This window comes from Prionailurus bengalensis, chromosome F2, assembly GCF_016509475.1.
Source record: "Prionailurus bengalensis isolate Pbe53 chromosome F2, Fcat_Pben_1.1_paternal_pri, whole genome shotgun sequence".
In the NCBI taxonomy this organism is placed as follows: domain Eukaryota; kingdom Metazoa; phylum Chordata; class Mammalia; order Carnivora; family Felidae; genus Prionailurus; species Prionailurus bengalensis.
In genome coordinates, this window is record NC_057353.1 from 34,229,207 (window position 1) to 34,256,699 (window position 27,493).

Below are 27,493 nucleotides of genomic sequence, written 5' to 3' on the forward strand. Positions count from 1 at the left end.
TAACAATCATTCTTTACAAAAACTCTCATCACAGTAGGAATAGAAGGCCACTTTCTCAGTTTGTTAAAGAGGATCAATGAATAAGATAAACCCTGACATCATTGTGAATGGTGGTATTTTAAATATTTCATATTGAGATTAGGAACAGGGGCAAAACTCTCATCCTTTATATTACCCACTATACCAGATATTTCCCACTGGCCCAGCCAGTGCAGTAAAGCAAAAGTAGAAACAAAAAGCATAAAGACTGGAAAGAAGTAAAATGGCCTTTATCCATGGATAATAACATATGATAGTCAACTTAGAAACTCCTAAAGAACCTACCAAAGAAAAAAACCACTAGAAATAACAGCAAATTTAACAAGACTGTAGGATAGAAGGCCAGTAATTAAAAAATCAAGTATATATTTTCTATGTACCGGCAACAAATGCTTAGAAATTGAAATTTTAAAGTTTTATTTACTAACGCATCAAAAAAATAAATGTAACCAAAGGCATGGAAGACCTCTGTACTGAAAACACAAGACATTGCTCAGAAAAATTAAAGATGACTTGGAGCGCCTGCATGGTTTCAGTGAGTTAAGTGTCCAACTCCTGATGTCAGCTCAGGTCATGATCTCATGGTTCGTGAGATCAAGCCCTGTATGGGGGTCTGTGCTGATAGTGCAGAGTCTGTTTGGGATTCTCTCTCCCTCCCTCTCTTTCAACATAAATAAACCTTTAAAAAATTATTTTTATTTAAAAAAATTTTTTTAAGTTTGTTTTGAGAAAGACAGCACGAGTGGGGGAAGGGCAGCTAGAGAGGGAGAGGGAGAATCCCAAGCAGGCTCTGTGCTGCCAGCACTGAGCCCGATGTGGGGCTTGAACCCACAGAGCTGTGATATCATGACCTGAGCTGAAACCAAGAATCTGATCCTTAACCGACTGAGCCACCCAGGCGCCCCAACCTTTAAAAAATTTTTAATGTTTATTTTTGAGAGAGAGACAGACCGTGTGCGACTGGGAAGAGGGGCATAGAGAGAGGGAGACACAGAATCCATAGCAGGCTCCAGGCTCTGAGCTGTCAGTCCAGAGCCTGATGTGGGGTTCAAACTCAAACTGCAAGATCACGACCTGAGCCAAAGTCAGATGCTTAACCGACTGAGCCACCCAGGTGCCCCAATAAACATTTTTTTTTTTTTAAAGAAAAAGATGACTTAAATAGATGGGAAGATACATCATATTATGTGTTGGAAGACTCTATTATAAATGTCAGTTCTCTCCAAATTGATCTGTATATTCAACACAATCCCAATCAATATCTGGAATAATTTTTTGTAGAAATTGACAAGCTGATTTTAAAAATACAAAGAAATGCAAAGGCTCTAGATAAGCTAAAACAGTTTTGAAAAAGAACAGACTTGGAGAATGTTCACTGCCTGATTTCAAAAATTATTATTAAGCCATAGTCATTATAGCAGTGTGGTGCTTTTGAAAGGATACACAAATAGATCAGTGGAACACTAGAGAGTTCAGAAATAGATCCACACATATATTGTGAATTGATTTTTAACAGAAGTCTACTATTTTTCAGTGAGGAAAGAAAAAGTCTTTTAAAATGATGCTGGATCAACTAGATGTCCATATAGAAGAAAATTAACATTGACTCCTACTTTAGTCTATGAAAAAAGATGAAATCATAAATGTAAATATGAAAGCTATAAAGAAAACATAGAGTAATCTTAGTATGGGCAGAAGTTTCTTAAGAATACAAAACAATAAACCACACATACACAAAAAGGATAAAGACTTCATCAAAAGTAAAACTTCTGCTCTTCAAAAGATACTGTTAAGCAAATGAAAAGGCAGTCTACACACTGGGAGTGTGTGTATGTATGTGTATGTGTGTACACACACACACACACACACGTATTTTAACTCTTAAAAATCCGTAAAAAACAATTTTCTAGAATGGGCAAAGACCCACTTCACAAAAGAAGCTATGATGGCTAGTAAACACATGAACTATAACTCATTATTGGGAAAATGCAAATTAAAACTAAATGAATTTAAAACTGCAAATTGAAACTGTAAATGAAAACACTTTGGGATCGTGTTGGTAGTTTCTTACAATGTTAAACATATATATCACCTGCTTATGCCCTGGCAGTTCCACTGTTAGGTATTTATTCAAGTGCAATAAAATATATATTTATACAAAGATTTTTACATAAATGTTCATCACAACTTTATTCATCAAAGCCAAAAATTTGAAGTAACCTAAATGACCATTAAGAAATGAAAGAATAAGTAAATTGTTGTATAATGAACGCGAATCTCATAGACATGGTGTTGACGGGTGGAGGCAGGGGGTGGAGACAACAGAAGAGTGTTAATTGTGTAGTGCGCGCGCGCATGTGGGATATTCTCAAAAACTTAACCTGTGATGAAATCATTGATTACGTAGAGCCAAAGACAAAGATGGTGTTTTTCTCTGCAAAAAGAGGCATAATGGGAATATTCTACATCTTGATTGTGGTGGCAGTTACATAGGTGTATATATCTGTCAAAACTCATCTAACTATACTTAAAATACATGCATTTTATTGCCTGTACATTGTAGCTCAAAGTTAACTTAGGAGAAATGAAGTATTGGACTACCTCATTATGCCAAAAATAGCTTTCATCCCCTATGTAATTCAGTGGGCTTATTTGAAAATTTCACATAGAATATTTTATTCCCAAAGCCTGGAAAAATTAATAACAGGAATTAGTATATTTTTAACTTTAAATGGAAGATAGCATAGATGAAGAAGAAAAAAAGAGAACCAGAAATTTACATTTGAAACTTAACAGTTTGGACACCTAATTTGGTATACATTTTTAGTAAGAGATTCTTCTAGCATAGCTAATGTTTTTCTTGAAGAATAAAAACTCTAAGTGTTTTCAGTGTGAGTTCAATAAACATGGAAAAGATAAAGTACCAAAGAATCCTTGTTCTAAATTGCTACAAATTTTCTTGGATTTGCTGTGATCATTAGTTGTCATGCATGCAGCTGTTCACATAATTAGGCCATGTGCACAAGTGTTTGTTAGCAAATTTCAGTCCTATAGTTATTCGCTTCACTAAATCTGTACTGTGACCTGCTACTGTGTTCATTTCCCAGGTTATGTTGTGTGGCATGCAGGAGGTTGACTTGGCAGATTGGCAGAGAAATACTGTGTATCGTCATTATACAAGAAACAGCAAGCAGATCATTTGGTTTTGGCAGGTATTTGCTTTTATCTTTTTGAAACAAAGTGTTCAAAGAAAATGTTTTACCATGAAACAGTAGTTTAAAAAAAGTTCCTTTTTTAAAATTGAACCTGCCATTTGAATTCCAAATCAGAAGTGAAGAGTTTGTTGTTTTTTTTGTCTTCCTAAATGGGAGAATGAATGACAGGATCTTCTTTAAGTAATAGTTTAATGGTAATACTTGCAGGTGTAGCATTTTTTCCCCCAGTAGTATCATAGCATTCTAAAAATTCTTAGTTCTGGAAGTAAATGAGGAAGTATGGGGTTTTTTTTTAATGAGAAAGTCAGTGCAGATACATAATTCCTGTGAAGGTGATAATATGCTAGGGAATGAGAATGATCTGGAGGATAATGTCCAAGAATGACTTCCTTTTCTCTTTCCCTCCCTTGGGTCCCTTTCTTTGTTTTGTTGGTGTTTTAGCTTAAACTACAGTAGGGTGGTCTCATCCAAGTGCTGCAGTACTAATATTGAAGCACAGTTTATTTTATTAGATTTTGCATTTTGTGTGTTTGAGAATTTAAAATCTTTAGGCCAGGGATTTTCTTCACATAAATCTACTAATTGAGACTCATTTGAGCAGTTTAGCGACGGAACTTTTCGTATACCTATGCTTAACTTTCACTTTCAAGTGAAAACTAAGCCTGGGACTTAGATTTACTAGAAGTGGAATCTTTTTGTAAGGATATATGTCATTTATTTATTAATTAATACTTTAAAGAAGTGTAGACACTTGTAGAAATTTATCTTACGTACTTCAGCATATGCAAAATGGCACTTACTATTTATTGCACCATTATTAGTATACTAACAGAGACCTGAAACACCTAAATGTCTGTTGGGAGGGGACTAAGTAAATAAATTATGATATATCTGCTCTGTAATTCTGTACCTTGTAATCATTCTTTTACTTTTTTTTTTTAAATTTGCTTATTTTTGAGAGAGAGAGAGAGAGAGAGAGAGCAAGCAGGGGAGGGTTAGGGAAAGAGGGAGACACAGAATCCATAGCAGGCTCCAGGCTCTAAGCTGTCAGCACAGATCCGATGTGGGGCTTGAACCCACAGACTGAAATCGTGACCTGAGCCAAAGTCGGATGCCCAACTGACTGAGCCATCCAGGCATCCTAGCATTCTTTCACTTCTTTTAATGCAAATTAATAAAAGTATTGGAAAATATGTTTCAGTAGTTTTGAAGGGGAAAGGAACCTGTGTATAATGGGCTATTTGGTTAAAAGGAAAATTTACATTCTGTATATTCAAAGTGTATGTTGGTACAGCTGACCCTTGAACAATAAAGGGTTTGAGTTGTGCTAGTCTGCTTCTGTGTAAATTTTTTATAGCACTGTACTGTAAATGTTTCTGTAGCTTCTTTTATTACAAAAATATAGTATATGATATATATACAAAAATATGTGTTAATTGGTTATCAGTAAGGCTTCTGGTCAACAATAAGCTATTAAGTTTTGAGGAATCAAAATTTGAATGTGGATTTTCCCAAAATTTCAACTACATGGGGTATCCGCACCTCTAACTGCTGCATTGTTCAGTGGTCAACTGTATGTGAATATAGCGTCTTTGAAAAAAGGTAGAGAAAACTGGCAGCAAGGTGTGAAAGCTGTTCTTGATGCTGTACCTTTTACTACCTTTCAGTTCTGTACTGGGTGCTGTGTATATCTATTACCATTTATAAAAACTAAACAAGGGCCACCTGGCTCAGTCATAGAGCATGTGATTCTTGATCCTCAGGGTCAGGAGTTCAAGCCCCACGCTGGGCACAGAGCTTAGAAGAAATAAATAAATGAATAAAAAATCAAAAGGGAATAAACCCATTTTCAAACCTAAAATATCTGAATTGCATCACATACAGAATGTATGCAGGTGTCTGCAGTCTTCCTTTTTAGGGTCTTTACTAGCTTCCTTACTAGTCAGGGACTACTAAGAACATGAAGTTCCCTGACTTTCCCTTTGGACATTTGTATCTGTATACCTGAGAAGCTTCAGCTTGAGGTCCTATAAATCCAAATGAGTAGTTGTGTTTTGTGAATTGAGTTTGTTTTAGGGAAAGGGTTGGTTTATGCCAGACGTGGTAATGAGCTGTTTGTGTCTTGATGAAATGTGTACCTCAACACAGTTTTATGCAGAAGTGTTTTTGGTCATTAGCACTTTTTGTCTCATCCTTAGGTAATGTATATTCTTGTTTACTTTTTATAAATTTTATTTTTAGGATACATTTCTACTCTTAGACTGCTCCAAAAGTTGACTTGCCTTCTATTACAAGACAATCAGATCAATTCAAATCAGTATTCCACCACATTACACATTTATGTCTGTCTTTGAAAAGATAGTAAATGAACTAAATATTTTTAACAAAATGCATCCTTGTAGTTTTCAAGTATGAAGAATCCAAAGAGTTGTGTAAATAGTATCTAGTAGGAGAAAACAGATCAAACTATTGAGAATGGTGACTGTTATAAGGGCTAAACACACAAAAAGCATATAGCACAGAGGTAGGCAGGAGCCCTAACTAGGTGCTAGCTGTGATATTGTAGCCAAACAAACAACATCTGTCCTGGTTACCTTTTAGTGGTTTGACATTTATAAGCCTCCCGTTTCCTGTCTGTATGATGGATGTAATAATACTGATGGACAACCAGTGTTGTAATTGTGAGGATTAACTGAAGTAAGATCGCTGGTATATTTAACATGTGCCTAACCTTAATAATTCTTGAAGAAATTTAAGAACAATTTAAGTGTCTACTATTTTAATTACTGAAGATATTTAGTATTTTATATTAAAGTAAATTTGATTTTGTTACACAGTTTGTGAAAGAGACAGACAATGAAGTAAGGATGCGACTATTACAGTTTGTCACTGGAACCTGCCGTTTGCCTCTAGGAGGATTTGCCGAGCTTATGGGTAAATGCAGTTTTTCTGCAGTTTCTCTGTAGCTAACTTTGTGATGATAATGGCCTTTAGACATACAGTAGACTTGAATTTAAGGATTATTCTTCTGTGCTTTCTGTAGGGTATCTGCCAGAAGACTACTTAATGGTTACTATCAAGTACATTTGTGAGCCAATGAAAGTCTGCTTACGTAGTCTGATTGGCCATTGCTTTGCTCTTTAGGGTGATTGTGAAGGAGCAAAATTCTTTAGAGCTACGTCTCTTTCCACTAATTTAATTCCTATTGCTGAATTTCTGCAGCAATAAGAAGCTTCTCTAGGCAGAAGCGATTTACATTGTATTCTGTGTCATTCATGATAATGTGACATGTTCAGTCATTTAACTAGTTGTCAAAACCAAAAAGTTTAAAGGACCAGATAAATTTTGTCTTGTTTCCTTGATTTAGGAAGTAATGGGCCTCAAAAATTTTGTATTGAAAAAGTTGGCAAAGACACCTGGTTACCAAGAAGCCACACGTGGTAAGTACAAGAATCCTAAATTGAAAGGTGAAAGTCAGAGAATGTTTTGTTTTTTTTTTAAACACATAAGACCCAGTATTAGTGCTTATTCATTAACGTAGCCAGAATTTCAAGTTTTAGAACATACTGATTAATACGGCATTCTGTAACTAAACCCTTTGAAATGATTTCTGTTTGGTTAATATACTGAGAAATACATCTAGTGATTCACCAGTTATTTAGAGTAACCACTATGTATAATATACGATTGAAGTGCTTCCTGCCTTTTATGAAGTTTGCACTCCCCTGGGGGAGGGAGCACAAATGACAAACAAGTAAGCTATTTGAATTCTAGGAAAGTCCTTCAAAAGAAATAAAGAGGGTGCTGTAGATAAGAACCAGAGGGAACCTCTTCTAGGTTGTGTGGTCAGGGAGATTCTCAGCATAATGTTTGAGTTGGATAAATAGCATGCTGCGGGAAGAAACGGAAAAAGCACATTCTTTGTACAGGGACATTTCCAAAGACCTTGTAGTAAGAAATAATTTTTCAAGGAAATGAATGATGACTGGTGTCATTGGAACTTAGTGAATGAGGGGAGACAGGGATAAAAAGAATTTGGAAATTTAGGCAGGGCTAAATTATGTAGAACCTTGTAGGCTGTTACAAGTCACTTGGATTTCAATCTAAGGGTAGTGAGAAACCTTTGAAAAGTTTTAAATAGCAGCTAATGAGATTCAGGAAAAATCACTCTGGCAACAGAGGAGGAACTGGATTCAAGACCAAACGCAGGGAGATTAGTTAACAGAACTGTTTTAGTCATCCAGGGAAAAGAGGAGGATAATTTAGGAGGTACATGGTTCTTTTAGGAGGTGAGAACTATTTTCCTACTGAGCAGTTATTTGCCTTTTTATTGTTTTGACACTTGCATTTATGGTGCAGAAGCAATGGTAGATAAAACTAGTGCCTCAGCACAAATCAGGGCCGTGGCACCAAAATGCCGTCTCCATTGTTCAACATCACATCCCTGCAGTTTAAAGCAGAAAGCAGAAAGCAAAGAGCAAAAAAAAAAAAAAAAAAAAAAAAAAATCTCTTTCAAGATTGTTCTTTATGAAGCAGTAAAATATACATATGTGTGTGTGTATATATATATATATAGATATATACACACACACACACACATATATATACACTAAATCTTGATGCTTGAGTATGTATCTCTTTAATATTCTGTATGACAAAATGAGAAGCCTGCATAAAGCACTTCTTATTCACACCAGAGAATTGTGGTTGTCTTGAGGGGAGGCTCTTTGGCAGTTGAGTTGAAAGCTGAACCAGCTTGCTCTTTTTGATGGAACACCGTTTTTATTTGAGAGTGACTGACAAACTGTTTATTCAGACGTGTATTTGGCAGACATTTTCTTGAAAAGTAATGAAGGAAGCTTATCACTTCAAGGGAAACAACTGACAGCATTTGTTGGCAATGATAAAAGTTAAGGTTTCAGGCAAAAATTAGAATTTGGGAGAACTTGTTTATACCATTATGACCTTGAAAGCCTTCCCAAGACTTTCTGATGAGATTGGTGGTATTATTAAAAATGAGATATTTTTCTATCATGTAATTTAATGTGTCAACATTTAGAAATACTTTATAACTTGGTGAATCACTGTTTCCAAATGATCAATGCATGATGTTATAAAATCATGCATGGGTAAAAAGAGCCATTCAGAGTACAAGATAAACCAATGGGTTTTACATAACAGAGTAGAAAAAGTTCTTTGGTATGATTTCAGAACCCATATTATGTATAATATTGCCAAATTTATTTAGTACAATAGTCAAGAATAATAGCCACAATGACCTGAAAAAACTAGAGAACATCTCTGTTTTCTAACCACATATCTGTGTGGGGGCAAATTTTCATATACTGTACTTAATATAATGCAACAAAATAAATGCGCATATAAATATCAGAAACCAGTTGTCTTCTATTAGGCTAGACATCAAGATTTGCAAAAATATATAACAGGGTCACTTTTTTTTACCATTTTTTTTGAAAATAGTCATTTTTATCAATAAACATAATTCACATAAACAGAGCTCGTGGGAATTTGCAATATTTTAAAGTGTGAAAAGGATCATAACCAAAAAAATTTGAGGACACCAGCCTAGATTAAATTGTTGAATCCAGTAAAGGAGAGATTGTTGAGGTAGAGGAGAGAGTTCAGAACCAAAGAAAGATGAAAAGAATTGAGATGCTGAGTAAAGGTTAAGGAATTAGCCTTTGATAAAACAGGAATACTTCCTTTGTTGTAATAGGAGAGGAAGAAATGTTGGATGTAAGCTGTAATTATCACTGTTGGTTTCTGTTTATTCAAAGTATGAAGTGAGGTCACTAAGAATGAAGAAAGTAAAGAAACTCTGAGGAGAATGAGAGTTGTCAGAGCAGACAAGTATCTACTAGAGAAATAAGGCTGAGAATGATGTGTGATATTGGATTGCCTACTTGGATCTGAAGTGACACCAATCTGTCTAGTTGTAGGATTCTCCCCTCCAGGAATTTTCAGCTGTTAGGTCCAAGGAGTGAAAACTAGAAGGCTGAATTCATTCAGTTTGAGTTCTGATTAGTTAAGTTCAAAAGGGGGAGGAGACAGGGATTTGAAAGTACTTGCAAGGTAGTGGATATAAGGATGGTCTGTAGCTTAAGTACAAAATAAGGACGGGAAGAGTCTGTGGACAGCTAGGATGGTGACAAAGTAATGGATTAATGGGTTAGCATTTTAATTGATGGAAGCTGGAAAGACAGAATTGAGTTTTTGAGGGTGCCTGGGTGGCTCGGTTGGTTGAACATCTGACTCGATTTTGGCACAGGTCATGATCTCAGTCATGGGATCAAGCCCTGTGTCAGGCTGTGCTGGGCATGGAGTCAGCTTGAGATTCTCTCCCTCTCCCTCTGCCCCCACACCTTGTGCTTGTGCACTCAAAAAAAAAAAAAAAAAAGTGGAATTTTTTTAATTAGAAATTTCCTGCTGGTGATGACAAGGTTCAAGGTATGTTATCCTAAAGTCAGTAAATGAGAGGAACAGGTCACTGAAGATGAGAACTTGGGAGGTCATGCATGGGTGTTGTGTATCATCAAGTGAATGAGAGGACAACCATGAACCCAGGTGCCAGAACTTTCAGTGAATGAAAGGAATATGACCAAGAGGTCAACAGAAGGTAGCCAAAAGTTCAGAAAAAGGTTGCATAGCTAGATTGTATGTGCCTCACAGGAGGGAAGTTTTACTGCTTGGCTGCAGGGAAATGGTTGTTTCAGACTAGCTGGGTTTTTAGTTAAGGCAAGTTATTAAGACCTTAGAAAACTGCAAATCATAAAACAGAAGTTCAGAGGAATGGAGATCTGAGGTGGAAGAAAGGGAAAAGGTGAGGATTTAATTCAGATCAGTGGAATACAGTTAACGGTATTGGGATGAGAATTTGTATGAACATAGATCCCGAGACACCAGAGTTTAGTAGTGACAAAGGTAAACACTGCTATGATCTATGGCGGAAGTCTTGATAATTCTCGGAATGAGTTCTGCTGTCCTCTCCAATGCTTTGCTTATTGAGGTGGCCACTTTCAGAGCAGAGGCTGTATACACTGGTATAGAAAACCAACAGTCCATTGCAAAAGTATTGGTAGGGTCTTCCATTTTTATAGGTTAAGTAGAAGTATCAAATTTGACTCAGCTGGAACTAAAACAAAAGCTAAACTAAAACAGTATTCTGATATCTATATAGTAAGTACCCTCTAAGATGAAGAGATTTTGGTGTGTCTCTGTCCTTTGGCTGGTGTCTTAAAATAGAACCCTGTTTCGGATGTTTCCAAGTAATGTACTTTCTTATGTAGTTAACTCAACATTTACTAAATGAAATGGATAAGTGTTAAAAGAGTAGGGATGACTGCCCCTCATGGGTGTTAGAACATAATGGAAGAAACTAGTCAGTCATAATACACAGCAAAGAAAATGCTAAAAGCAAAATAAAAAGAGCTTATGGAGAGGAGAATTGTTAAGTCTGTATAAGATGCTCAAGGAGAATTCTTGGAGGAAGTTTTAGCATTTGGACTGCTTCTTAGTGAATTAGTATTTTCATATCGGGAAAAAGGTATTCCCGATCGTGAGAGAGCCATAAGAGCATGTCGTGAGGGGCGCCTGGGTGGCTCAGTCGGTTAAGCGTCCGACTTCAGCTCAGGTCATGATCTCGCGGTCCGCGAGTTCGAGCCCCGCGTTGGGCTCTGGGCTGATGGCTCAGAGCCTGGAGCCTGCTTCCGATTCTGTGTCTCCCTCTCTCTGCCCCTTCCCCGTTCATGCTGTGTTTCTCTCTGTCTCAAAAATAAATAAAACGTTAAAAAAAAAAAAAAAAGCATGTCGTGAAACAGAAAAGCATGTGATATTTTGGGAAAATATTAAATTAATTGATGGGGGGCTATACCAAACAGCTTCCTTCCCCCATACCTTCAATCCATAGTAATTAGAAAACTAAGAGGGTTTTTTTTTTGTTTTTGTAATGGAAGGCTCCATGAATTTGTGTTGTCATTCTTGTGCAGGGGCCATGCTAACCTCTGTATAGTTCCAATTTTAGAATAGCACAACAAAGGTTTTTTAAACTGGCAAGTCTTTTTTATGAAAGGACCTCTGGCAGTGATGTAATAAGGCTAGATGGGTTGTGGAGAAGTCAGGAAAAAAGTGGATGCAAGATCAGTAGACAGGAAATTTTGATGGTCCATATAAGAGATGTTGGGGAAGTAGAGACACACACGAGTGCAGTTGCCAACACAAATGATCTGGATGGAAGAGATACAGAGATTCAGTAAAGAGAAAGAATTTGGCAAAGGCTATATTTGAAAGATGTAAGAATTAGAAAGTGACTGGTTGTCTTAATATAGGACTGTATTGAAAAATTTTTTATTGACTTCAGCTATCAGTGTGACGGGGGCATGGGGGAGAAAAGGTACGTGGTCTGCTTAATTGCTACCGTTAATAGATTTAACTTTTCATACAAAGAGAATAAAATGGTGTTCTCAGGCCATTTTAATTGGCTGCCTTGTTTCAGAAACTCAAAAGGCTCTTGATTATTAAGTTTCCTGACTCTTAAGCAGGAGTGGAGACAAGGGCAGAGGGAGAGTAGTAGGAGGGAACCTAGATAATCTATAGAAATCTTCCATGTGAGAAAATGAAAATACAGAATGGTTTTACCTACATTAGAGCTGTTTCACTAGATAGAGGGGAAACTAAAACCCTAGACCCTCCCTCCACCCAAATCTTAATCCAGCTAAACAGAGCAGCGAATTCTTTTAAGTATGGCAGGAATGGAAGCACTAAAGTATGTATTTGTTTACTGGCTTCCCTCCCCCCCGCCCCGAATTATAAGTTCCACAAGGATAGGAACTTAGTTTTTTATCATTCTATCACCAGCTCCTGGACAAATATCTGATATATAATAGATTCTTAATAACTGGTAAGTGAATGAAATAAATGGACTTAAAAACCGAAGAGAAGTTAGAGGGACTTATGACAACTTGCAATGTCAGTTTTTTCTGGGAAATGTTAAAATATTTTTATGAGTAAAAAATCTGTATGTGTTAATATAATAGTAAATTGTTAGAATACCTCTGGCAAAATTTTTAGATCTCCTCTATCCAGTTTGTCAAATGTGCTTTAAACAATATTGTATTAGAAATCTTTTCAGAGTTTGTTTTATTAAAAACACATCTGTTTTTGTTTTTGTTCAGTTTTAATCGCTTGGATCTACCACCATATAAGAGTTATGAACAACTAAAGGAAAAACTTCTTTTTGCAATAGAAGAGACAGAGGGATTTGGACAAGAATGAATGTGGCTTCTTGTCTTGGAGGAGCTCTTGCATTTAAATACCCCAGCCAAGAAAAATTGCACAGATAGTGTATATAAACTGTTCATTCTGTACAGTGAATTTTCTGAACCTCTCAAAGTATAAATGTTTTCCGTTCTTCCACAGAAATATGCAAAACAGTTCATCCTTTTCTACTTTATTTATTGTTCCCTTGAAGTGACTGACTAGGAAAAAGATCATCCTTAAATTTTGAAGCAAGCAAGAGACTTTATTAAAAAATAAGTATATATCTATATAAGCATATATGATAATGGCTCTAGTTTTATAGAGCTCTGGGTATATTAAACATGACAGCCGTTCATTCAAAAATAATCTGGATTTGCTTTACCTTGTTTCTATTATCCAGAGAAAAAAGTACAAATTGCTTCATGATCTTCTCCCTTACTTAACACCTCCTGAGGGTGTTTAGTTGCATGGCTGTTCAGGAAGGTATTAAGGGCTTAGGCCAAATCTTACTTTGAGTATGTTAAAAAAAAAAAATGCTGCTGGCTTTTCTGAAGACAGGCATTTGAACCTGTCAATTTGTTTTAAATAAGTACAATAGTTGAAAAATTTCCCTCTTTGCTATATCACTAATACAAAGTAATGAATGAAACCCTAACTTAAATGTAAGGCACATACTAGATCCAAAGCCATTTAGTTTATTCTAGAGATTGGAAAGAATTCATTAGGCAGCAAAGAGGTTTGTTTACATGTTACTTTGGGATGCTAGGTATTTGTGGAGTTAAAAAGAATCAGGTACTTATGTACTTTTGTTTTTAAATCTGTGATGTTCTTTAAATTTAACTCATAATAAATTGATGCGGTTTGATACTTAGGAACATATAATAAGGTAATGTGAACAATTTTGCTTTTGTGTTCAAAGTTTTGGTTTTATAAAACTGGATGGACTGAAGAGTTGTGTAAGCATTTGAACACTCAAATGAGTCTATTTTCTATTAGTGTTCGAATATCTTCATTCCTCTTAAATTCATGAAAATTTTATCTGAATTATATAAGCATATTAAAAAATCTTTTGGTTCCCCATCCCCCTTTTTACACAGATTATTTTTGTCCTAATAACTTTTTAATTTTTCATTATCAAGGGCATTTGCTGAACTACAAAGATGTATAACAAATTAAAATCTGATGTGAATGATATTAATGCTGTTTTAGCAAACTGGGCTTCCTTACTAATACAGAAATTTTAATTTCCATTTGTATCATTTCAATATGCAGTGTAAATTTCATTCAGTTTTTTATAATGACGGAACGGACATCTTACAATGTTATGTGTAACATATTTAACTGCTAAGTACATACGGAAAATACTATACAATTTAATTTCCCTAAACAGTTTTTGTTTTGCCAAAATTTTATTTTTCTACATATTAGATTGTGTTCTGCACTTCAGAGTTCATAGTAAAGATGAAATAAAGGCAGTGATCCACTATGTTGAATAGACTCCTTTCCCAAATCCTAGTCTGACACTGGCTATTTTGAAGCATAAGGAATTAAAAACAAATGCTAATGTATATGGCATTATGTGACAGAGGGTGACCAATCTTCAAAAGGGCTAAGTTACACCATAGAAAGCACCACTGCTGAATGAATTTTGCCATGACAGAAGTTCTCGAACATCATTCAGTGGAGGTATGTGAGAATACAATTAGCAGATTTGACTGAAGACAGGCTTTCAGGGTGCTGAACCTCTATCCTTTCTTCAGGTAAGAAATTAGATGACACTACACAGAACCCACAGACCAAACCAGCTTTCTGAAAAAAAGCTATTTGGGAGAACTTATTAGGGCCTTCTACCTTTCATACCCAATTGCAGAAATCCAGGCCTACGGGCAGGATTTATTATGTCTTGATTTATGTATACAGTGGCAGTGAGAGAAACCAAAGATGTAGCCATCTCTCACCTTTTCCCCTGTCTTCCCATCCTGGTCCTGTGCTGCACTAGACAGGCTCACTATGCCTGAAATGAAAAAACAGGCAAAAACAATGAGGCTCAGAGACAGATTCATAGTTATTTCATTTCAGCAAAACTTAACGGCACCACCAAACTGAGCCCGGTGAACGGATTACAGGAACAATAGTTTCATCAATCAGATTAGCTATCTTCCAAGGAGAGCAGCTACAAGGGTATTTTGGTTTTAGTGCTTCCTAGGCAGTTTAAGCTCAGAGAGTTATTAATAAACCTTTTGCGCCTTGCAGCCTTCAGTTAACCACCCACCTTTTCTCTTCAAAACTAGATAGGGTGGTATGTGTCAAAATACCACTAGGCAATTTTGCTTTTGTTAAAAATGACCCCTGACTGGTAAGTTGCATCTGGACTGGGAAATCTCCAGATACTTGATGCTGCTGTAAGGTCATTTTCTGAAATGTTAGGAGTCCTGACATTGACTTTCTGGCTAGCTGTGGTTCCTATCCTTACAGCTTTCTGAGTAAACTGGTGCCACATGAAGCCTTTTGCAGACTTTGAGTCTGAGGGTTTGGTTTAACCTAAGAAGATCCCCTGGTGAACCTGCAGAAGTAAAAAAATCTTCTCGTTGAAATATGTAGGAGAACAAAGGTCTTATAACACTCCCAGTTTTCTTAATCCATTTATCTTAAAAGCCAAACTTAAGATATTAACTGGGGATTTGGACATCTCAAGGGAAAAGCCCGGACCATATCAGAGCAGCTCACGAAGGCTCCTCTGTACCAAGTGTATTCTCCTCAGTCACAGGATAAAACACACTTTTCACTGCTCTCAGAGGGCAGTGCAATGGACCAGAACAGGGCATTCATTCAAATGGTGTCATGGCCCTTGACAAAGTAATCCACCCCTATTTTTTCTTCCCAACAATGCCCTGGCACATAGTCCAAAATAAATTTTACGGTGAATGTCACATGAAAGCAAAACAATACCCTCCCAAATAATGTAGTACCAAAAACACACATCAAAAAGTGGGATCTCCTAAATTCCAAAATTTCTCTTCCTAATCTCAACCAAGAACTCAGATAATACCATTTAAAAATATTTACTGATTGGGGCGCCTGGGTGGCTCAGTCGGTTAAGCATCTGACTTCGGCTCAGGTCATGATCTCACAGTTCATGGGTTTGAGCCCCGCGTCGGGCTCTGTGCTGACAGCTCAGAGCCTGGAGCCTGTTTCAGATTCTGTGTCTCCCTCTCTCTCTGCCCCTCCCCTGTTCACTCTGTCTCAAGAATAAACAATTTTTTTTAATATTTACTGATAAATCCTTTACATGTTCTCTTTCATCGTCACAACTCCCTAAGGTTGGTGTGTCTGCTTTTTCTTTGTTGTGGTGATGCTTATAGGTAAGAAAGTGCATCTGAAAGAAGTCATTTTTACAAAGTCCATAGCTAGTTCACAATCTGTGATTAAACACTCGGGAAAATTTTGCTAACAAGTTAACAGAGCTTTCAGATTTTTTATAGAGTAGCTACTTTTCAAATCCATATTTATTCTCAATCCTCAGAAGAATGAAATTAGGATACCCACAAGAAGAGGTAATTATAATCACCAACAGCCCATGTCTATAATATGTTAAGAATACTGCAAACATCTGTCCACATGCGTGTGGGGAAATCATCTCAAACTAGCAATCACGTCTGGAACATACACAAGAACAGTTAAGTGGGGACTGCACAGGAAGAAGAATAAATGGGGTCCTAGGGTTTTTTCCCAAAAGTAGGTCTCACTGGGTGAGGAAATGCCAAGAACCACTGTAAAACCTGGTGAATCAAACTCCTGGAAAGTCAAAAAGTAGAGACAAAGTGCACATAAATCAGAATCTTAAGAGCCATACCACATCTTGGAGAAGTGAGCTTATCCCTTATTATTAGAAGGAAGACAATAGCTCTATAAATTAGACCCAGCAACCACACACTCCTGGGTATGGATATAACTTGTACCTAATGTTCATAGGAGCCAAAGATTGGAAACAGCCTAAATACTCTTCAGTGAATGGTTAAACAGGTACACTAAATACAGTGAAATAGAATCAACAGTGCAAAGGAATCAACCACTGACTAGATTTAGATCTTAAAGGAATTAGGTCAAATGAAAAAAACCAATTCTCAAAAGGTCACATACACTATGATTCCATTTTATGACACTCTTGAAGACAAAATTATAAAGGAGATTAGTGGTTACCAGGATTAGGGATGGTGGTAGGGAGGGAAGGTGGATGGGTGTGACCATAAAAGGATAGCACTAGAGTTTTTTGTGACTTGGTGGAACAGTTGTATAGCTTGATTGTAGTGTCAGCTAAAAATCTACATGTGACGTAATTACATAGAACACACACACGTGAGAGCATTTAGAAGTAAAATCTGAATCAGGTCTGTGGGCTATACCCATTTCCTGGTTTTGATATTGTACTATAGTTCTATGTTACCTCTGAGACTGCTGTACCTTTTCCCGCTCAACTCCCTATGAATCTATGATTTCAAAGCAAAAATTTAATAGCGCTAAAAAATATCAGTTGACTCCCCCTCCCCCCGCCAAAGGCTCTCTCACTGAATTTCACAAAAACTACTTACCAGAAGTTATCCTTGGACGAATCAAAACCCCTCACTTCCCATTTGATTACTTGGTATGGCTGGTAACTACACACACACACACACACACACACAAATCACAGCTTCAGAAAATACTGAAAGTCCCTCTAATGAGAAAATTAAAAATGAGAAATTTTCAGATGAAAATGCTGAAAACAATTCTTTAACACACTATACTGATATGAGTTAAATATAAACTGTAGAAACAAAAAAATTCAAATTAGAAATTCAAAAAGAACTGGACAAACTACATGAAAACGTGAAATGCCTGCTGACTGGAATCAAAAAAAAAAACAAAAGAAAAGAAAAAGACATCTCGGAAGGAATGTATCAGAGGAAGAAAACGAGACCTGGAAGAAATAAGGAACATGGGAGGAGCAAACTCAAACAGACAAGAAAATGAAAGAAATAAAAAAAAAAAAATCAGAGAAGTTTAAAAAATTAGGCAAAGAAGATCTAACATATAATTAAAATCACTGGAAAAAAGATGGAAAAGTGGTTCTCAAAGTGTGGTAAGATAAATCTTGAATAAGGGACAATTGAAGATAACTGGACCATCCTCTTCAAAAAGTCAATGAATGATGTGAGGAAAAAAAAAAAAGATGGGAGAACTGTTCTGGATTTTTAAAAGTGTAAGACATTCTGGGACATTTGAGAAAATCTGAAAATAGCTGGATATTAGATGTTAAAAGAATTACTGTTAACTTTTTGTTGTGATAATGGGTTTTTGTTTAAAGGATGTCCTTATTCTAAGAAAACGCATGCTGAAATATCTAGGGATGAAATATGTTATCTACAATTCCAAAACTTTAGAAATATGTATATATAAATATGTGAATATATACACATGTAAGTAAAATATAGCAAAAGATTAGCAACTGGAGATGAAGTTTTCAAGTTCGAACATACATACACATCCTGGTTTTATTGAGGATAACACAGAAACAGCCCCTACCAATAGAGTTTACTTTAACAATACAATTCCCAAATCCTTTGGGGGAAAACCCACCTCTACACATACTTTGGTTTATCTAAGTTACATTCAAGATTATCCTTTTTATAAAACAGTTCTGCAGTGGGGGCATCCCATGCTCAAGTAGTACTGTCCTATTTAAAACATCTTCTATTTCACCCTTGAGCTCTGCGTTCCTTTCACATTAGAAAATAGAATTTGGGTTTTGTCTAGTGACAAAAATCAGTCCTCCACTTGAGGGTCTATGTCACATTAAAAGAAGAAACCACTCCCATTTTCTGTCCTCTCCTGACTTGAGTTTTTTCCTTATGCAGGTTGGTTCCAAGATCCATCACTTAACTACTTTATACCAAGAACCCTCAACATCCTAACCTCCTAATTTTCACTGCACCTTCTCTGCAAGATCTCAACTTTGCATCAGTCCAACTTGACAATGCATTCCCCCAATGCCACCTCTTAAACAAAACTTTCTTTTATTGATGTCCCATTCTGATGTGATCCATCCTCCCTTAGAAGTCTTATACCACTTTGTATTGTTGGTGTCCTAAGTGCACAATATGTCTGCCTCTGAGCCAGGGAGATGTCCTTACCACTCTTATGGCAGTTATTTCTTTTGCCTTGTTACCTGTGAAGAAACTTAAGATTTTGTATATTTAAATTTGTTAAATGGTTACATTAAAGAAACTGAGAAAACAGTCATAGAACACATTTATGGTTTATATATTATTTATGTATTATCTTTGTAATGTGATGAAAAGGCAGTGTTTCTTAGATACTTCATGTACTTTCTTCTCTGACAAATTCTCATTTCTGGTCACTGAAACCTGTAAGCAACTGAGCAGCTTCTGTCTGTATCTAAAATGGAAAAATACACATTATAAATAAACAGCACAGCATAGATATCAACTTGTGAAATCTAAGTTCATAAAGTGGGCTCTGGTTTGTTTCTAAGAGTTCCCAAAAACCAGGATAGCACATTGTAAAAATAAAATTTAACAGTGACTGGGTAAGACTCTTCCATGTTAATACACATCTGTTGCCTTTTGTTTTAGAAATCTTATTTGATCTGTCATGTATGTCAAACAGGAATAAGGCAGCAAGTAACTTATAACATCTGTTAATAGTAACTAAACATTTGCATACAGAAATAAATGGAAATGTTAATGAACTCACATTTGAAATGAATACTCTTGTTTTCAACAATGTGCATTTAGATAGTTTTTAAAGAAGTTCTTACTTCACGTTTAATAGTGCCTCAATAGAAACCTATCTGCCTTAATTTATTGGAGATGTATTACCTGTTTATCCTCCTCTGTGTGTGCTGGATAGTCCTTGGCTTTCATTAGCCAGAAGGCAGCAAGCTTTTTGTTGTGTAACTTCAAATAGGTCTTTCCTAAAAGAAGCAAGTTTTTGCTGTAGAAGTTTGGATCCACTGTACAGAAGAAAGAAAAATTTATTTCAGATGACATACTTGTAGAGGCTTAATTTTTTCAGTCTAAATTCCAATAATAAATTTATGTGGTCAATAAAAGATTAGGCTAACTTGAATTCTCTTTTGTTCAACTATTCCTATCTCAGAAAAATGCTGGTTAAGTATCATTCATTCAGTGTCTACTATATGATGGGAGAAGTAACAGGTAATGGGAGCCTAGGAGGAGCTTCTAAACCAGATATGGTCCTTAAAGAAAGGTTGCTCAGGAGAACTGACCTGGAGTAAACTGACCTAGAGTAAAACCTGGAGATGACTATAATTATTGAGGATTGTTTTTAGCTCTGTAAGACATGACCATGCTTTTTTCTCAACACCCCAAACCCTTATTCCTTTAAGGCTCTAGGTTTTATTTGGCAATTATGCTTCTAAATCCCTCTAAGGAAATTTTATTCCCAAATTCATATTCATGATCTATAGAACTACCACCATAACAGGTTATCAGTGAAAGACAGTAATAGAGCATATCAGAATATATTACTGACAGTTTAACATGCAGACTCAATTCTTTATAAGAAATGTTTTTTTTAAAATGCTTTGCTATCAGAAAAGCATTTGAACAAGTCCATATAAGTAGGCTCTCTAATACAGTCTTTAATATTCTTCTGATTAATTTTATAGAAATAAAATTACAGTGGTTTCTTGGGTGTATTTGGTAACATATGCTTATGTCCTTTACTTTTCTAGTTTGTGCTATTAAATTTAAAAAGGAAGAACTTAGGATGGGCTGGTGTCAGTTTTGTAGGGCTGGCCATTTCTTCAAAGCAAGAGTGACATGAAACTCTTCACAAAAGAAGACAATATCTGTAACAAAACAAAAACTGGCCTGGTTTAAAAACCAGGACTTAAAATAAGACGTCTTATTTAAGTGCTATTTGAAAGTTGCTAAAAGAGTAAATCTTAGAAAAAATTTTTTAAAAATGTGGTAGTCATTAACTAGACTTATTGTAATCATTTACAACATATACAAGTATTGAATCCTTATGCTGTACACCTGAAACTAACATAATGTAGTATGTCAATTATGTCTCAATAAAAAAATTTTAAACATTTAAATACATAATAAATGTTCCTAATCAGCTGTATAATCTTGAATAAGAGAGTTAACATGTCAAAGCCTCCTCTCAAAAGGAAGGTTGAATTACATCAAATAAAGGACCATTCCAGAACTGTAGCTCTAAATTCAGCAGCAACCTACTTCTTACTCAGGTGATCTTTACTGAATAAAGACTAACAAATATTTGATAATGTCTACCGCAAAAAGAAGTAGATCAGAATAAGTAATATTTTATTTTAAAAATTTCTATTATAGGGGTGGCTCAGTCAGTTAAGTGTCCAACTTCAGCTCAGGTCACGATCTCATGGTTCATGAGTTTGTGCCCTACAGCGGGCTCTGTGCTGACAGCTCAGAGCCGGAGCCTGCTTCAGATTCTGTGTCTCCCTCTCTCTGCCCCTCCCTGGCTCGTACTCTCTCTCTCTCAAAAATAAACATTTAAAAAATGAGGATATTAAATAAAAATTTCTATTCTATATAAAGCATTCATACAATTTTACTGTATTAGTATGTGAAATTAAAAATGTTACCTTGCTCTGCCCTGTGAAAGTAGCCTAAGGCCTGTTAAAAACACAACCCAAACATAATGAAAAGGGTTATAACAGAATCAATATTAAAAAAAACTTTTGTTCAAAAGTCAGGAAGTAAATTAAGATATCTTAAAGTCCAATTCATTGACAGAGTTAACACAGCAAAATTGAACATATTATTAAATCATCGGAGCACAGATTACGGTATATGGACCACTTCAAGTAATAACTTGATTGCTGTTCAGAACTTGTACCAACCAAGCATCAAGTGCAGAGAGGAAAGAACATCATCATATGCAACAGAGCTATTCTGATCTTTCTCTTCTTAAATCATAATAGTCACTACCAGTAAAAACTTGATAAAATCAAAAGCTAAATTTACTCAGTGGTATATAGGTTGTACCAATAAAATTTTAAAACTCCTTTATTACTGAAATTCCAACATAAAATGCTATTGTGAATCTGAAACTCTTAGTTCTTTTTGTTCCACTTCGACTGTTTTTATAATGTATTAACTGATTTCTTAGAAACATAACTAACTTGTTATAGTAGAGCTGACAGTATTTTCTTAGAATATATTCTTTTTAATAGCAGTATTTCCCCACTGTGTTCTAATTTTTCAACTAAATATTTTTGCATCAAATTCTACAATATTATTTCCCAGAAGAAAAACATAGCTCCTTGTTATGGTATAGGTATTATGGAAGCTTTTTCAATGGCCTTATCTCCTTACTCTGAAAATTTTAGTGATGTTAACTCAAAATATTTGCCCAGAAATCCCTTTCAAATTTTATTTTTAACAAGGAAGCAAAAGGCCTTGAAAATATAAGAGTATGAACCTTTCAACCCCACTTTTTAAAAAAAGTTACAATTACTCTTTATCTATACAAATACACACTTTCTTCTCTAGGTAAATTGTAGTGTGTAGAACACGTACCTAAAACATGCTGAACAGCAGCTGTTGAATTTCTTGTTCTATTTTATGACTTTTATATGGTATATAGGTTTCAAATAGAAAATGATAAATTTTAGCCATGAGCTATTATAGCTAACAACATACCAGAGTCATCAGCCACTCACCTAAAGAAAAAAAACCACTCACCAGTCATAGATTATAAGTATTAAGCCTTTGTGATAAGATAGTTGCATTGGATGGTTAGAAACGTGCTCAAATGCCTCACTGATCAGAGCTCCAGATCTGGACACTGTAGAATGGCACTGCAGTTAGGAAACCAGTACTAACTTAATAAAGGACAGCACACTACCTCCGCATAGGTGGAACTAGGAGGAGTTGCAAACAGCATTTTAGCAATTCTTCTTTGATACCAAGGCATTTCAGCAAATGTATAACACCTATAGAGAAATAAAATAACATCTATATATCTGAAATTCACCTTTTTTTTTCTCTTAAGAAAACTAAGCATCTTAACATATAAAACGTATCTTCTGTTGTACGTTTAAACAATTTGTACTTTACATAATAATATCCAGTAGGTTAACATGCCTACTAAATTACCCAGAGACTGGTTTATATTGATCCATCAATTAAGGTATATTTTGTGATTAATATAAATAGTAAGCGATAATACTAGTAATGATAACAGCATATATCATTCATCACTAAGTGCTCACTTTGTTTCAGGTGCTAGGTGATTATCTCTCATCCACTCCTTACAAGGACTAAATGAGTTTGGATCATTACCCCTATTTTTTGCATTAGAAAGACTAACTCAGAGAAGTTTTTAAAAAATTGACAAAACCATGGGGTGACTGGGTGGCTCAGGTCATGATCTTGTGGTCCGTGGGTTCGAGCCCCACATTGGACACTGTGCTGATGGCTTAGAGCCTGGAGTCAGGTTCAGATTCTCTGTCTCCCTTTCTCTCTGCCCCTCCCCTGCTCATGATCTGTCTCCCTCAAAAATAAACATTAAAAAAAATTTTAATTAAAATAAAATGACAAAACCAAACATGATATGCATAAATAACAATGACAAAACACAACTTAAGCCTACCTATTTGAAAGAGTGAAGCAAATGATTAACATCCAAAGATCTTGACAAATTTCTGATAGAAGTAGGGAAAAAAGTGCTAGATCTCTAACTATGGTCTGAATTCCTTGAGGTAGACTTGTATCTCATTCATGTTTACTCCCTAGCATCTGACTTAGTGACTGTCTCTCCATTATCATTAGTCCTCAGAAAGCGTTTTGTTAGTTTAATATGGCCCTGAAGGATATTTAACTCTTTAAGAGTCTGATACAAGGTTTTTTACACCAAAAAGAAGACAATAAAATACTCAGATCTGCAGACTACACCCAAAGAAAACATGGCAAACCTGTCTCAAGAAAGACTCTTAAATCAGCAAGCATTTAAACAGATTGGTGTATGCTCATACCAGCAAAATAATGTTATACATTAGATAAATGGAAAGATACTAAAAGTCAAAATTATACTGCTGTTCAGATGAATCAGACTGTATTTTATACACTTTGAAGATGCAAAGACTCTCTTAGAGCATCAAACTGTATTGCTACATAATTAGATGAATCCAATTTCATTGGATAAAAATAATCTTTACCAACAAAAGGAATTTCAAAGTCTAGCAAAAAGTTTTAACGCCTTTTTCATCTTAGTATTTACTTCTAAGTGATCTGAATAACAATGGTTAACACAATTACAATCAAATTTAGTATTTTCTAACAATACATCACAACTGCTAGTTAATATATATGAACTAAATACTCATGAATGTCAAATACTTTTAAATATTTTACATCTTGTTTCATATACTACAAAATAAGATCATACTAAATACGACTGAAATATTTACTTAAGAAATTTTCTTACCAAATACCCATAAGGTGAATGGAGGTAGCATCTTTTGGGTTCAGTTCAATTGCTTTCTAACAAGAAAGGAGAAGGTCAATCATATCTGTGTTCTAAACACAAATAATGCTTGTGTTTCAGCAAGCATAAAGCCATGATGTAAAAAAGTTTTTTGGCAACCCTGCATTTCAATCCTTCTAGGATAATGAATATCAGCTTTTTCCCTCTTGATTCTTTAATTTGGTTAATAAATTCATTTCAATACACTGTTAATGACTTGTATTAAAGGTTCTGTTTTATAAAGTTTGGCAATAAATCCTGATAGGATTTATCAATATGAGAAAAACATGAAATCTGTAAATCAATCTCATTTTGAAAACTATAGTTCTCAATGTTTCTTCTAGATAAGAAAAGGAAGTTATTTTTGGCAAGTTCTATATGAATATTGCATTAAATAGCATTATTTACTAAAATAAGAAAAAAGTTACATAATAATTTTAAAAGTCTCTTCTTGTATTTAGAATTTATTCAACCTCCCCATTTATCCTTAACAAAGGAAAAATGCTATTTAAGTCACAGAATTTATTAGTAAAATAATTATATGCAATGTAAAATACATTGATAAAGTCTCCCTAATTTCTATTTACTATGTGAAAGTCCTATGTGAATTAATGTAAAGCATAAACTACAGATAAGCTTTAACTCAACTATTCCTTTTTTCAATTACTTTGTTGAACGCCACTAAGAATATCTCAGATTAATGTTAATCCTATTAAAAATAAAAGACCCTTGTTAAATAATTGAGACCTTCTATTTTATGCTTTTCAGTAAACCCACATTTTCACTTTCAGTTAGTAATTATGAGATACGCATTTTAAAATATTTGTAACTGGTTATCAATGTGAGCTCTGAAGCCAAGACTGACAGAATTTAAATCACAGCTCAGTGACTTCTACCTTTTTGACCTTGGCAAGTTCTCTCTTCTTGCCAAGGCCTGAGTTTGCTGTTTTATAGAATTGAGAGAATAATATACCTACTTTATAGTGTTGTGGTAAAAAATTAAATGAGCAAGTAATAGGAGGTACTTAACACAGTAATATCTTCTATCACCAACATCATTATTAATTTTACTTGTCAAAAGTATCAATTTACTACTGACACTGATTAATGGAAGCAGAAGTAATACCTAGAATAAGGCTGAGTAGGACTTAGAAATCTTGCTTCAATAATATGGGTAAGAATCAGCACTGACCTTATTTTACTTTTCCACTAAATATAGTCATATGATTTGTAGTAAAATATGTTTTAAAGTATACACAACTTAGGGGCACCTGGATGGCTCAGTCAGTTAAGTGCCCAACTATGGCTCAGGTCATGATCTCACAGTTCATGGGTTCGAGCCCTGAGTTAGGCTCTGTGCTGACAGCTTAGAGCCTGGAGCCTGCTTCAGATTCTGTGTCTCACTCTATCCCTCCCCTGCTCATGCCCTCTCTCACTCTCTCTCAAAATAAATAAATTAAAAAAGAAAAGTATACACAACTTATACACTAACCATCCTTTCCTAACTGGAGTTCCATTAGAAAATTAAGCCCTACAAAAAATTATATGAATAACTAACTTTCTCCAATCTACCAAGAATGGTATAGAGCTAGTACCATTCTAGATGCAAGGGAGAAAAGTTAACTCGTAACATACAATGGATGCTTAGGGGAATTTAATTTTCTTACAGGAGGGGTTGAGAGGGACTACTCTCAAGTAAACCCTTTCTTTTATAATTCTTCCTGCCGTTAGTTGAAGTGTTTTTAAAAAACCATCCAAAGATAGGAGTGCCTGGTTGGCTCAGTCGGTGGAGCATGCAACTCTTGATCTTGGGGGCTGTGAGTTCAAGCCTCATGTTGGGTGTAGAGATTGCTTAAAATAAAATCTTTAAAACAACAACAATCCAAAGACAGTAATTCCTTATGGCTTTGGATATAATAATGGAATTAGAAATAATAGTATAAATGATCTTTTTAGTATGTAAATACTAAACATTATTATTTAAAAAAAAATTTTTTTTTCAACGTTTATTTATTTTGGGGACAGAGAGAGACAGAGCATGAACGGGGGAGGGGCAGAGAGAGAGGGAGACACAGAATCGGAACCAGGCTCCAGGCTCTGAGCCATCAGCCCAGAGCCTGACGCGGGGCTCAAATTCACGGACCGCGAGATTGTGACCTGGCTGAAGTCGGACCCTTAACCGACTGCGCCACCCAGGCGCCCCTAAATATACTTACACACACGTGAAACTTGCAATGCATCATTTTTAAAAAATATAGCCTTTTCTGTTTCCATTAATACAATTTTCTGCAATTTTTAATTTTTCACATTGAATTTGTCACATATTTCTACATCATATAGCACAGAATAATTTAGGCAATTTTTTTTAATGCCACTGAACAAACTATGGCATTTCACTGAATCTAAGATACTGTGAAAGTTACAATATGTCATTATTATATGTACCACTAAAAAGAAAAAAGCACTGCCAATTATAGGATACCATTGATTATATAATATAATCTGATTTTAAAGTTCTTAAAATGTGAAAAATGTTGCATATTATTAAATGGAAATATATATATATGCATACACACACATACACGTGTGTGTGTGTGTGTGTGTCTATATATATATATATAGACACACACACACCATTGATGTCTGAATAAAAAGCTAGGACTCCTGACTCCTAGCTTTTCTACTACCCATTATATAAACTATGAATTGAGACTATAACTATAAAATTCAGAAAGGCTAGTAAAGAGCTTATCTAACATTCTCCCCATGTATGTTTCCATCATATTCTCTTCCTTTGCATTTTTACAATGGTCTAAAATATCACAAGAGAAATAAATATGTTGGGTTTTTAGTGTCAGTTTTTTGGGAGTTTTTTGTTTAGTTTTGCTTAGGACAATGAAGTAGTGTTTATGCGCATCATAAAAAATACAGACTCCTAGAAAACATGACACCTAACAAAGAGCTTACTATAAAATAAGTAACTGGAAATATTAAAATACAAAATACCCACACAGAGATAATACTGTTAACAGTACTATTACTATTGGATTTGTCAATTGTGTTAGATTGTTAGACTAGACCACACCTCTGGGTATTCAGGACCTTATATAGCACCCTCTCACAAACTCTTGTCTTGGCCACATGACTTGTTTAGGTCCACAGGACTTTACTAAGTGTGATACAAAACAGAAGCCTGATAAAAGTTTCCACACTGGAATTTTACCTTGGAATGCTCATTCTTGGAAGCCAGCTACCATGCTATAAAGAAACTTGGGCTAGACTACTAAATAATATAAAGAAAAGTGGAGAGAAACAGTCACTTGACAGGATATCATGCGCATTCCCGTCCCAGCTGAAGACAGAGGTGAACACAGCTATCTAAATGATCTCAGTTACACCAAACAGATCAAAGGACCACTACAGAG

The 27,493-nt window shown here is 35.3% G+C and overlaps 2 protein-coding genes and 1 non-coding gene across 13 annotated transcripts in view; 1 reads left to right on the forward strand and 2 right to left on the reverse strand.

Annotated features, from left to right (window-relative positions):
• Positions 1 to 19,016, forward strand: part of WWP1 (WW domain containing E3 ubiquitin protein ligase 1) — a 142,059-nt gene extending 123,043 nt beyond the window's left edge. For 7 of the 8 annotated variants that reach the window (XM_043601306.1, XM_043601312.1, XM_043601309.1 and 4 more), the window contains 4 exons: positions 3,147 to 3,251; positions 6,092 to 6,188; positions 6,622 to 6,694; positions 12,446 to 14,016. In XM_043601306.1, coding sequence (XP_043457241.1) covers positions 3,147 to 3,251; positions 6,092 to 6,188; positions 6,622 to 6,694; positions 12,446 to 12,545 — 375 coding nt within the window. In that variant the 3' untranslated portion in view covers positions 12,546 to 14,016. Of the gene's footprint in view, positions 1 to 3,146; positions 3,252 to 6,091; positions 6,189 to 6,621; positions 6,695 to 12,445; positions 14,017 to 18,424 lie in introns of those variants that run through there. The other variant, XM_043601311.1, reaches the window with a different exon arrangement.
• On the reverse strand, positions 11,215 to 11,318 carry LOC122496187. The gene has a single exon (XR_006300723.1). It is a non-coding gene; the product is annotated as a U6 spliceosomal RNA (small nuclear RNA).
• Positions 18,819 to 27,493, reverse strand: part of RMDN1 (regulator of microtubule dynamics 1) — a 55,263-nt gene continuing 46,588 nt past the window's right edge. Inside the window, exons 6-10 of one of the 4 annotated variants that reach the window (XM_043601315.1) lie at positions 24,030 to 24,085; positions 22,449 to 22,536; positions 21,184 to 21,214; positions 19,409 to 19,542; positions 18,819 to 18,965 (exon numbers count right to left, since the gene is read on the reverse strand). In XM_043601315.1, coding sequence (XP_043457250.1) covers positions 18,915 to 18,965; positions 19,409 to 19,542; positions 21,184 to 21,214; positions 22,449 to 22,536; positions 24,030 to 24,085 — 360 coding nt within the window. In that variant the 3' untranslated portion in view covers positions 18,819 to 18,914. The remainder of the gene's footprint in view (positions 18,966 to 19,408; positions 19,543 to 21,183; positions 21,215 to 22,448; positions 22,537 to 24,029; positions 24,086 to 27,493) is intronic. The other 3 variants (XM_043601316.1, XR_006300495.1, XM_043601317.1) reach the window with 3 other exon arrangements.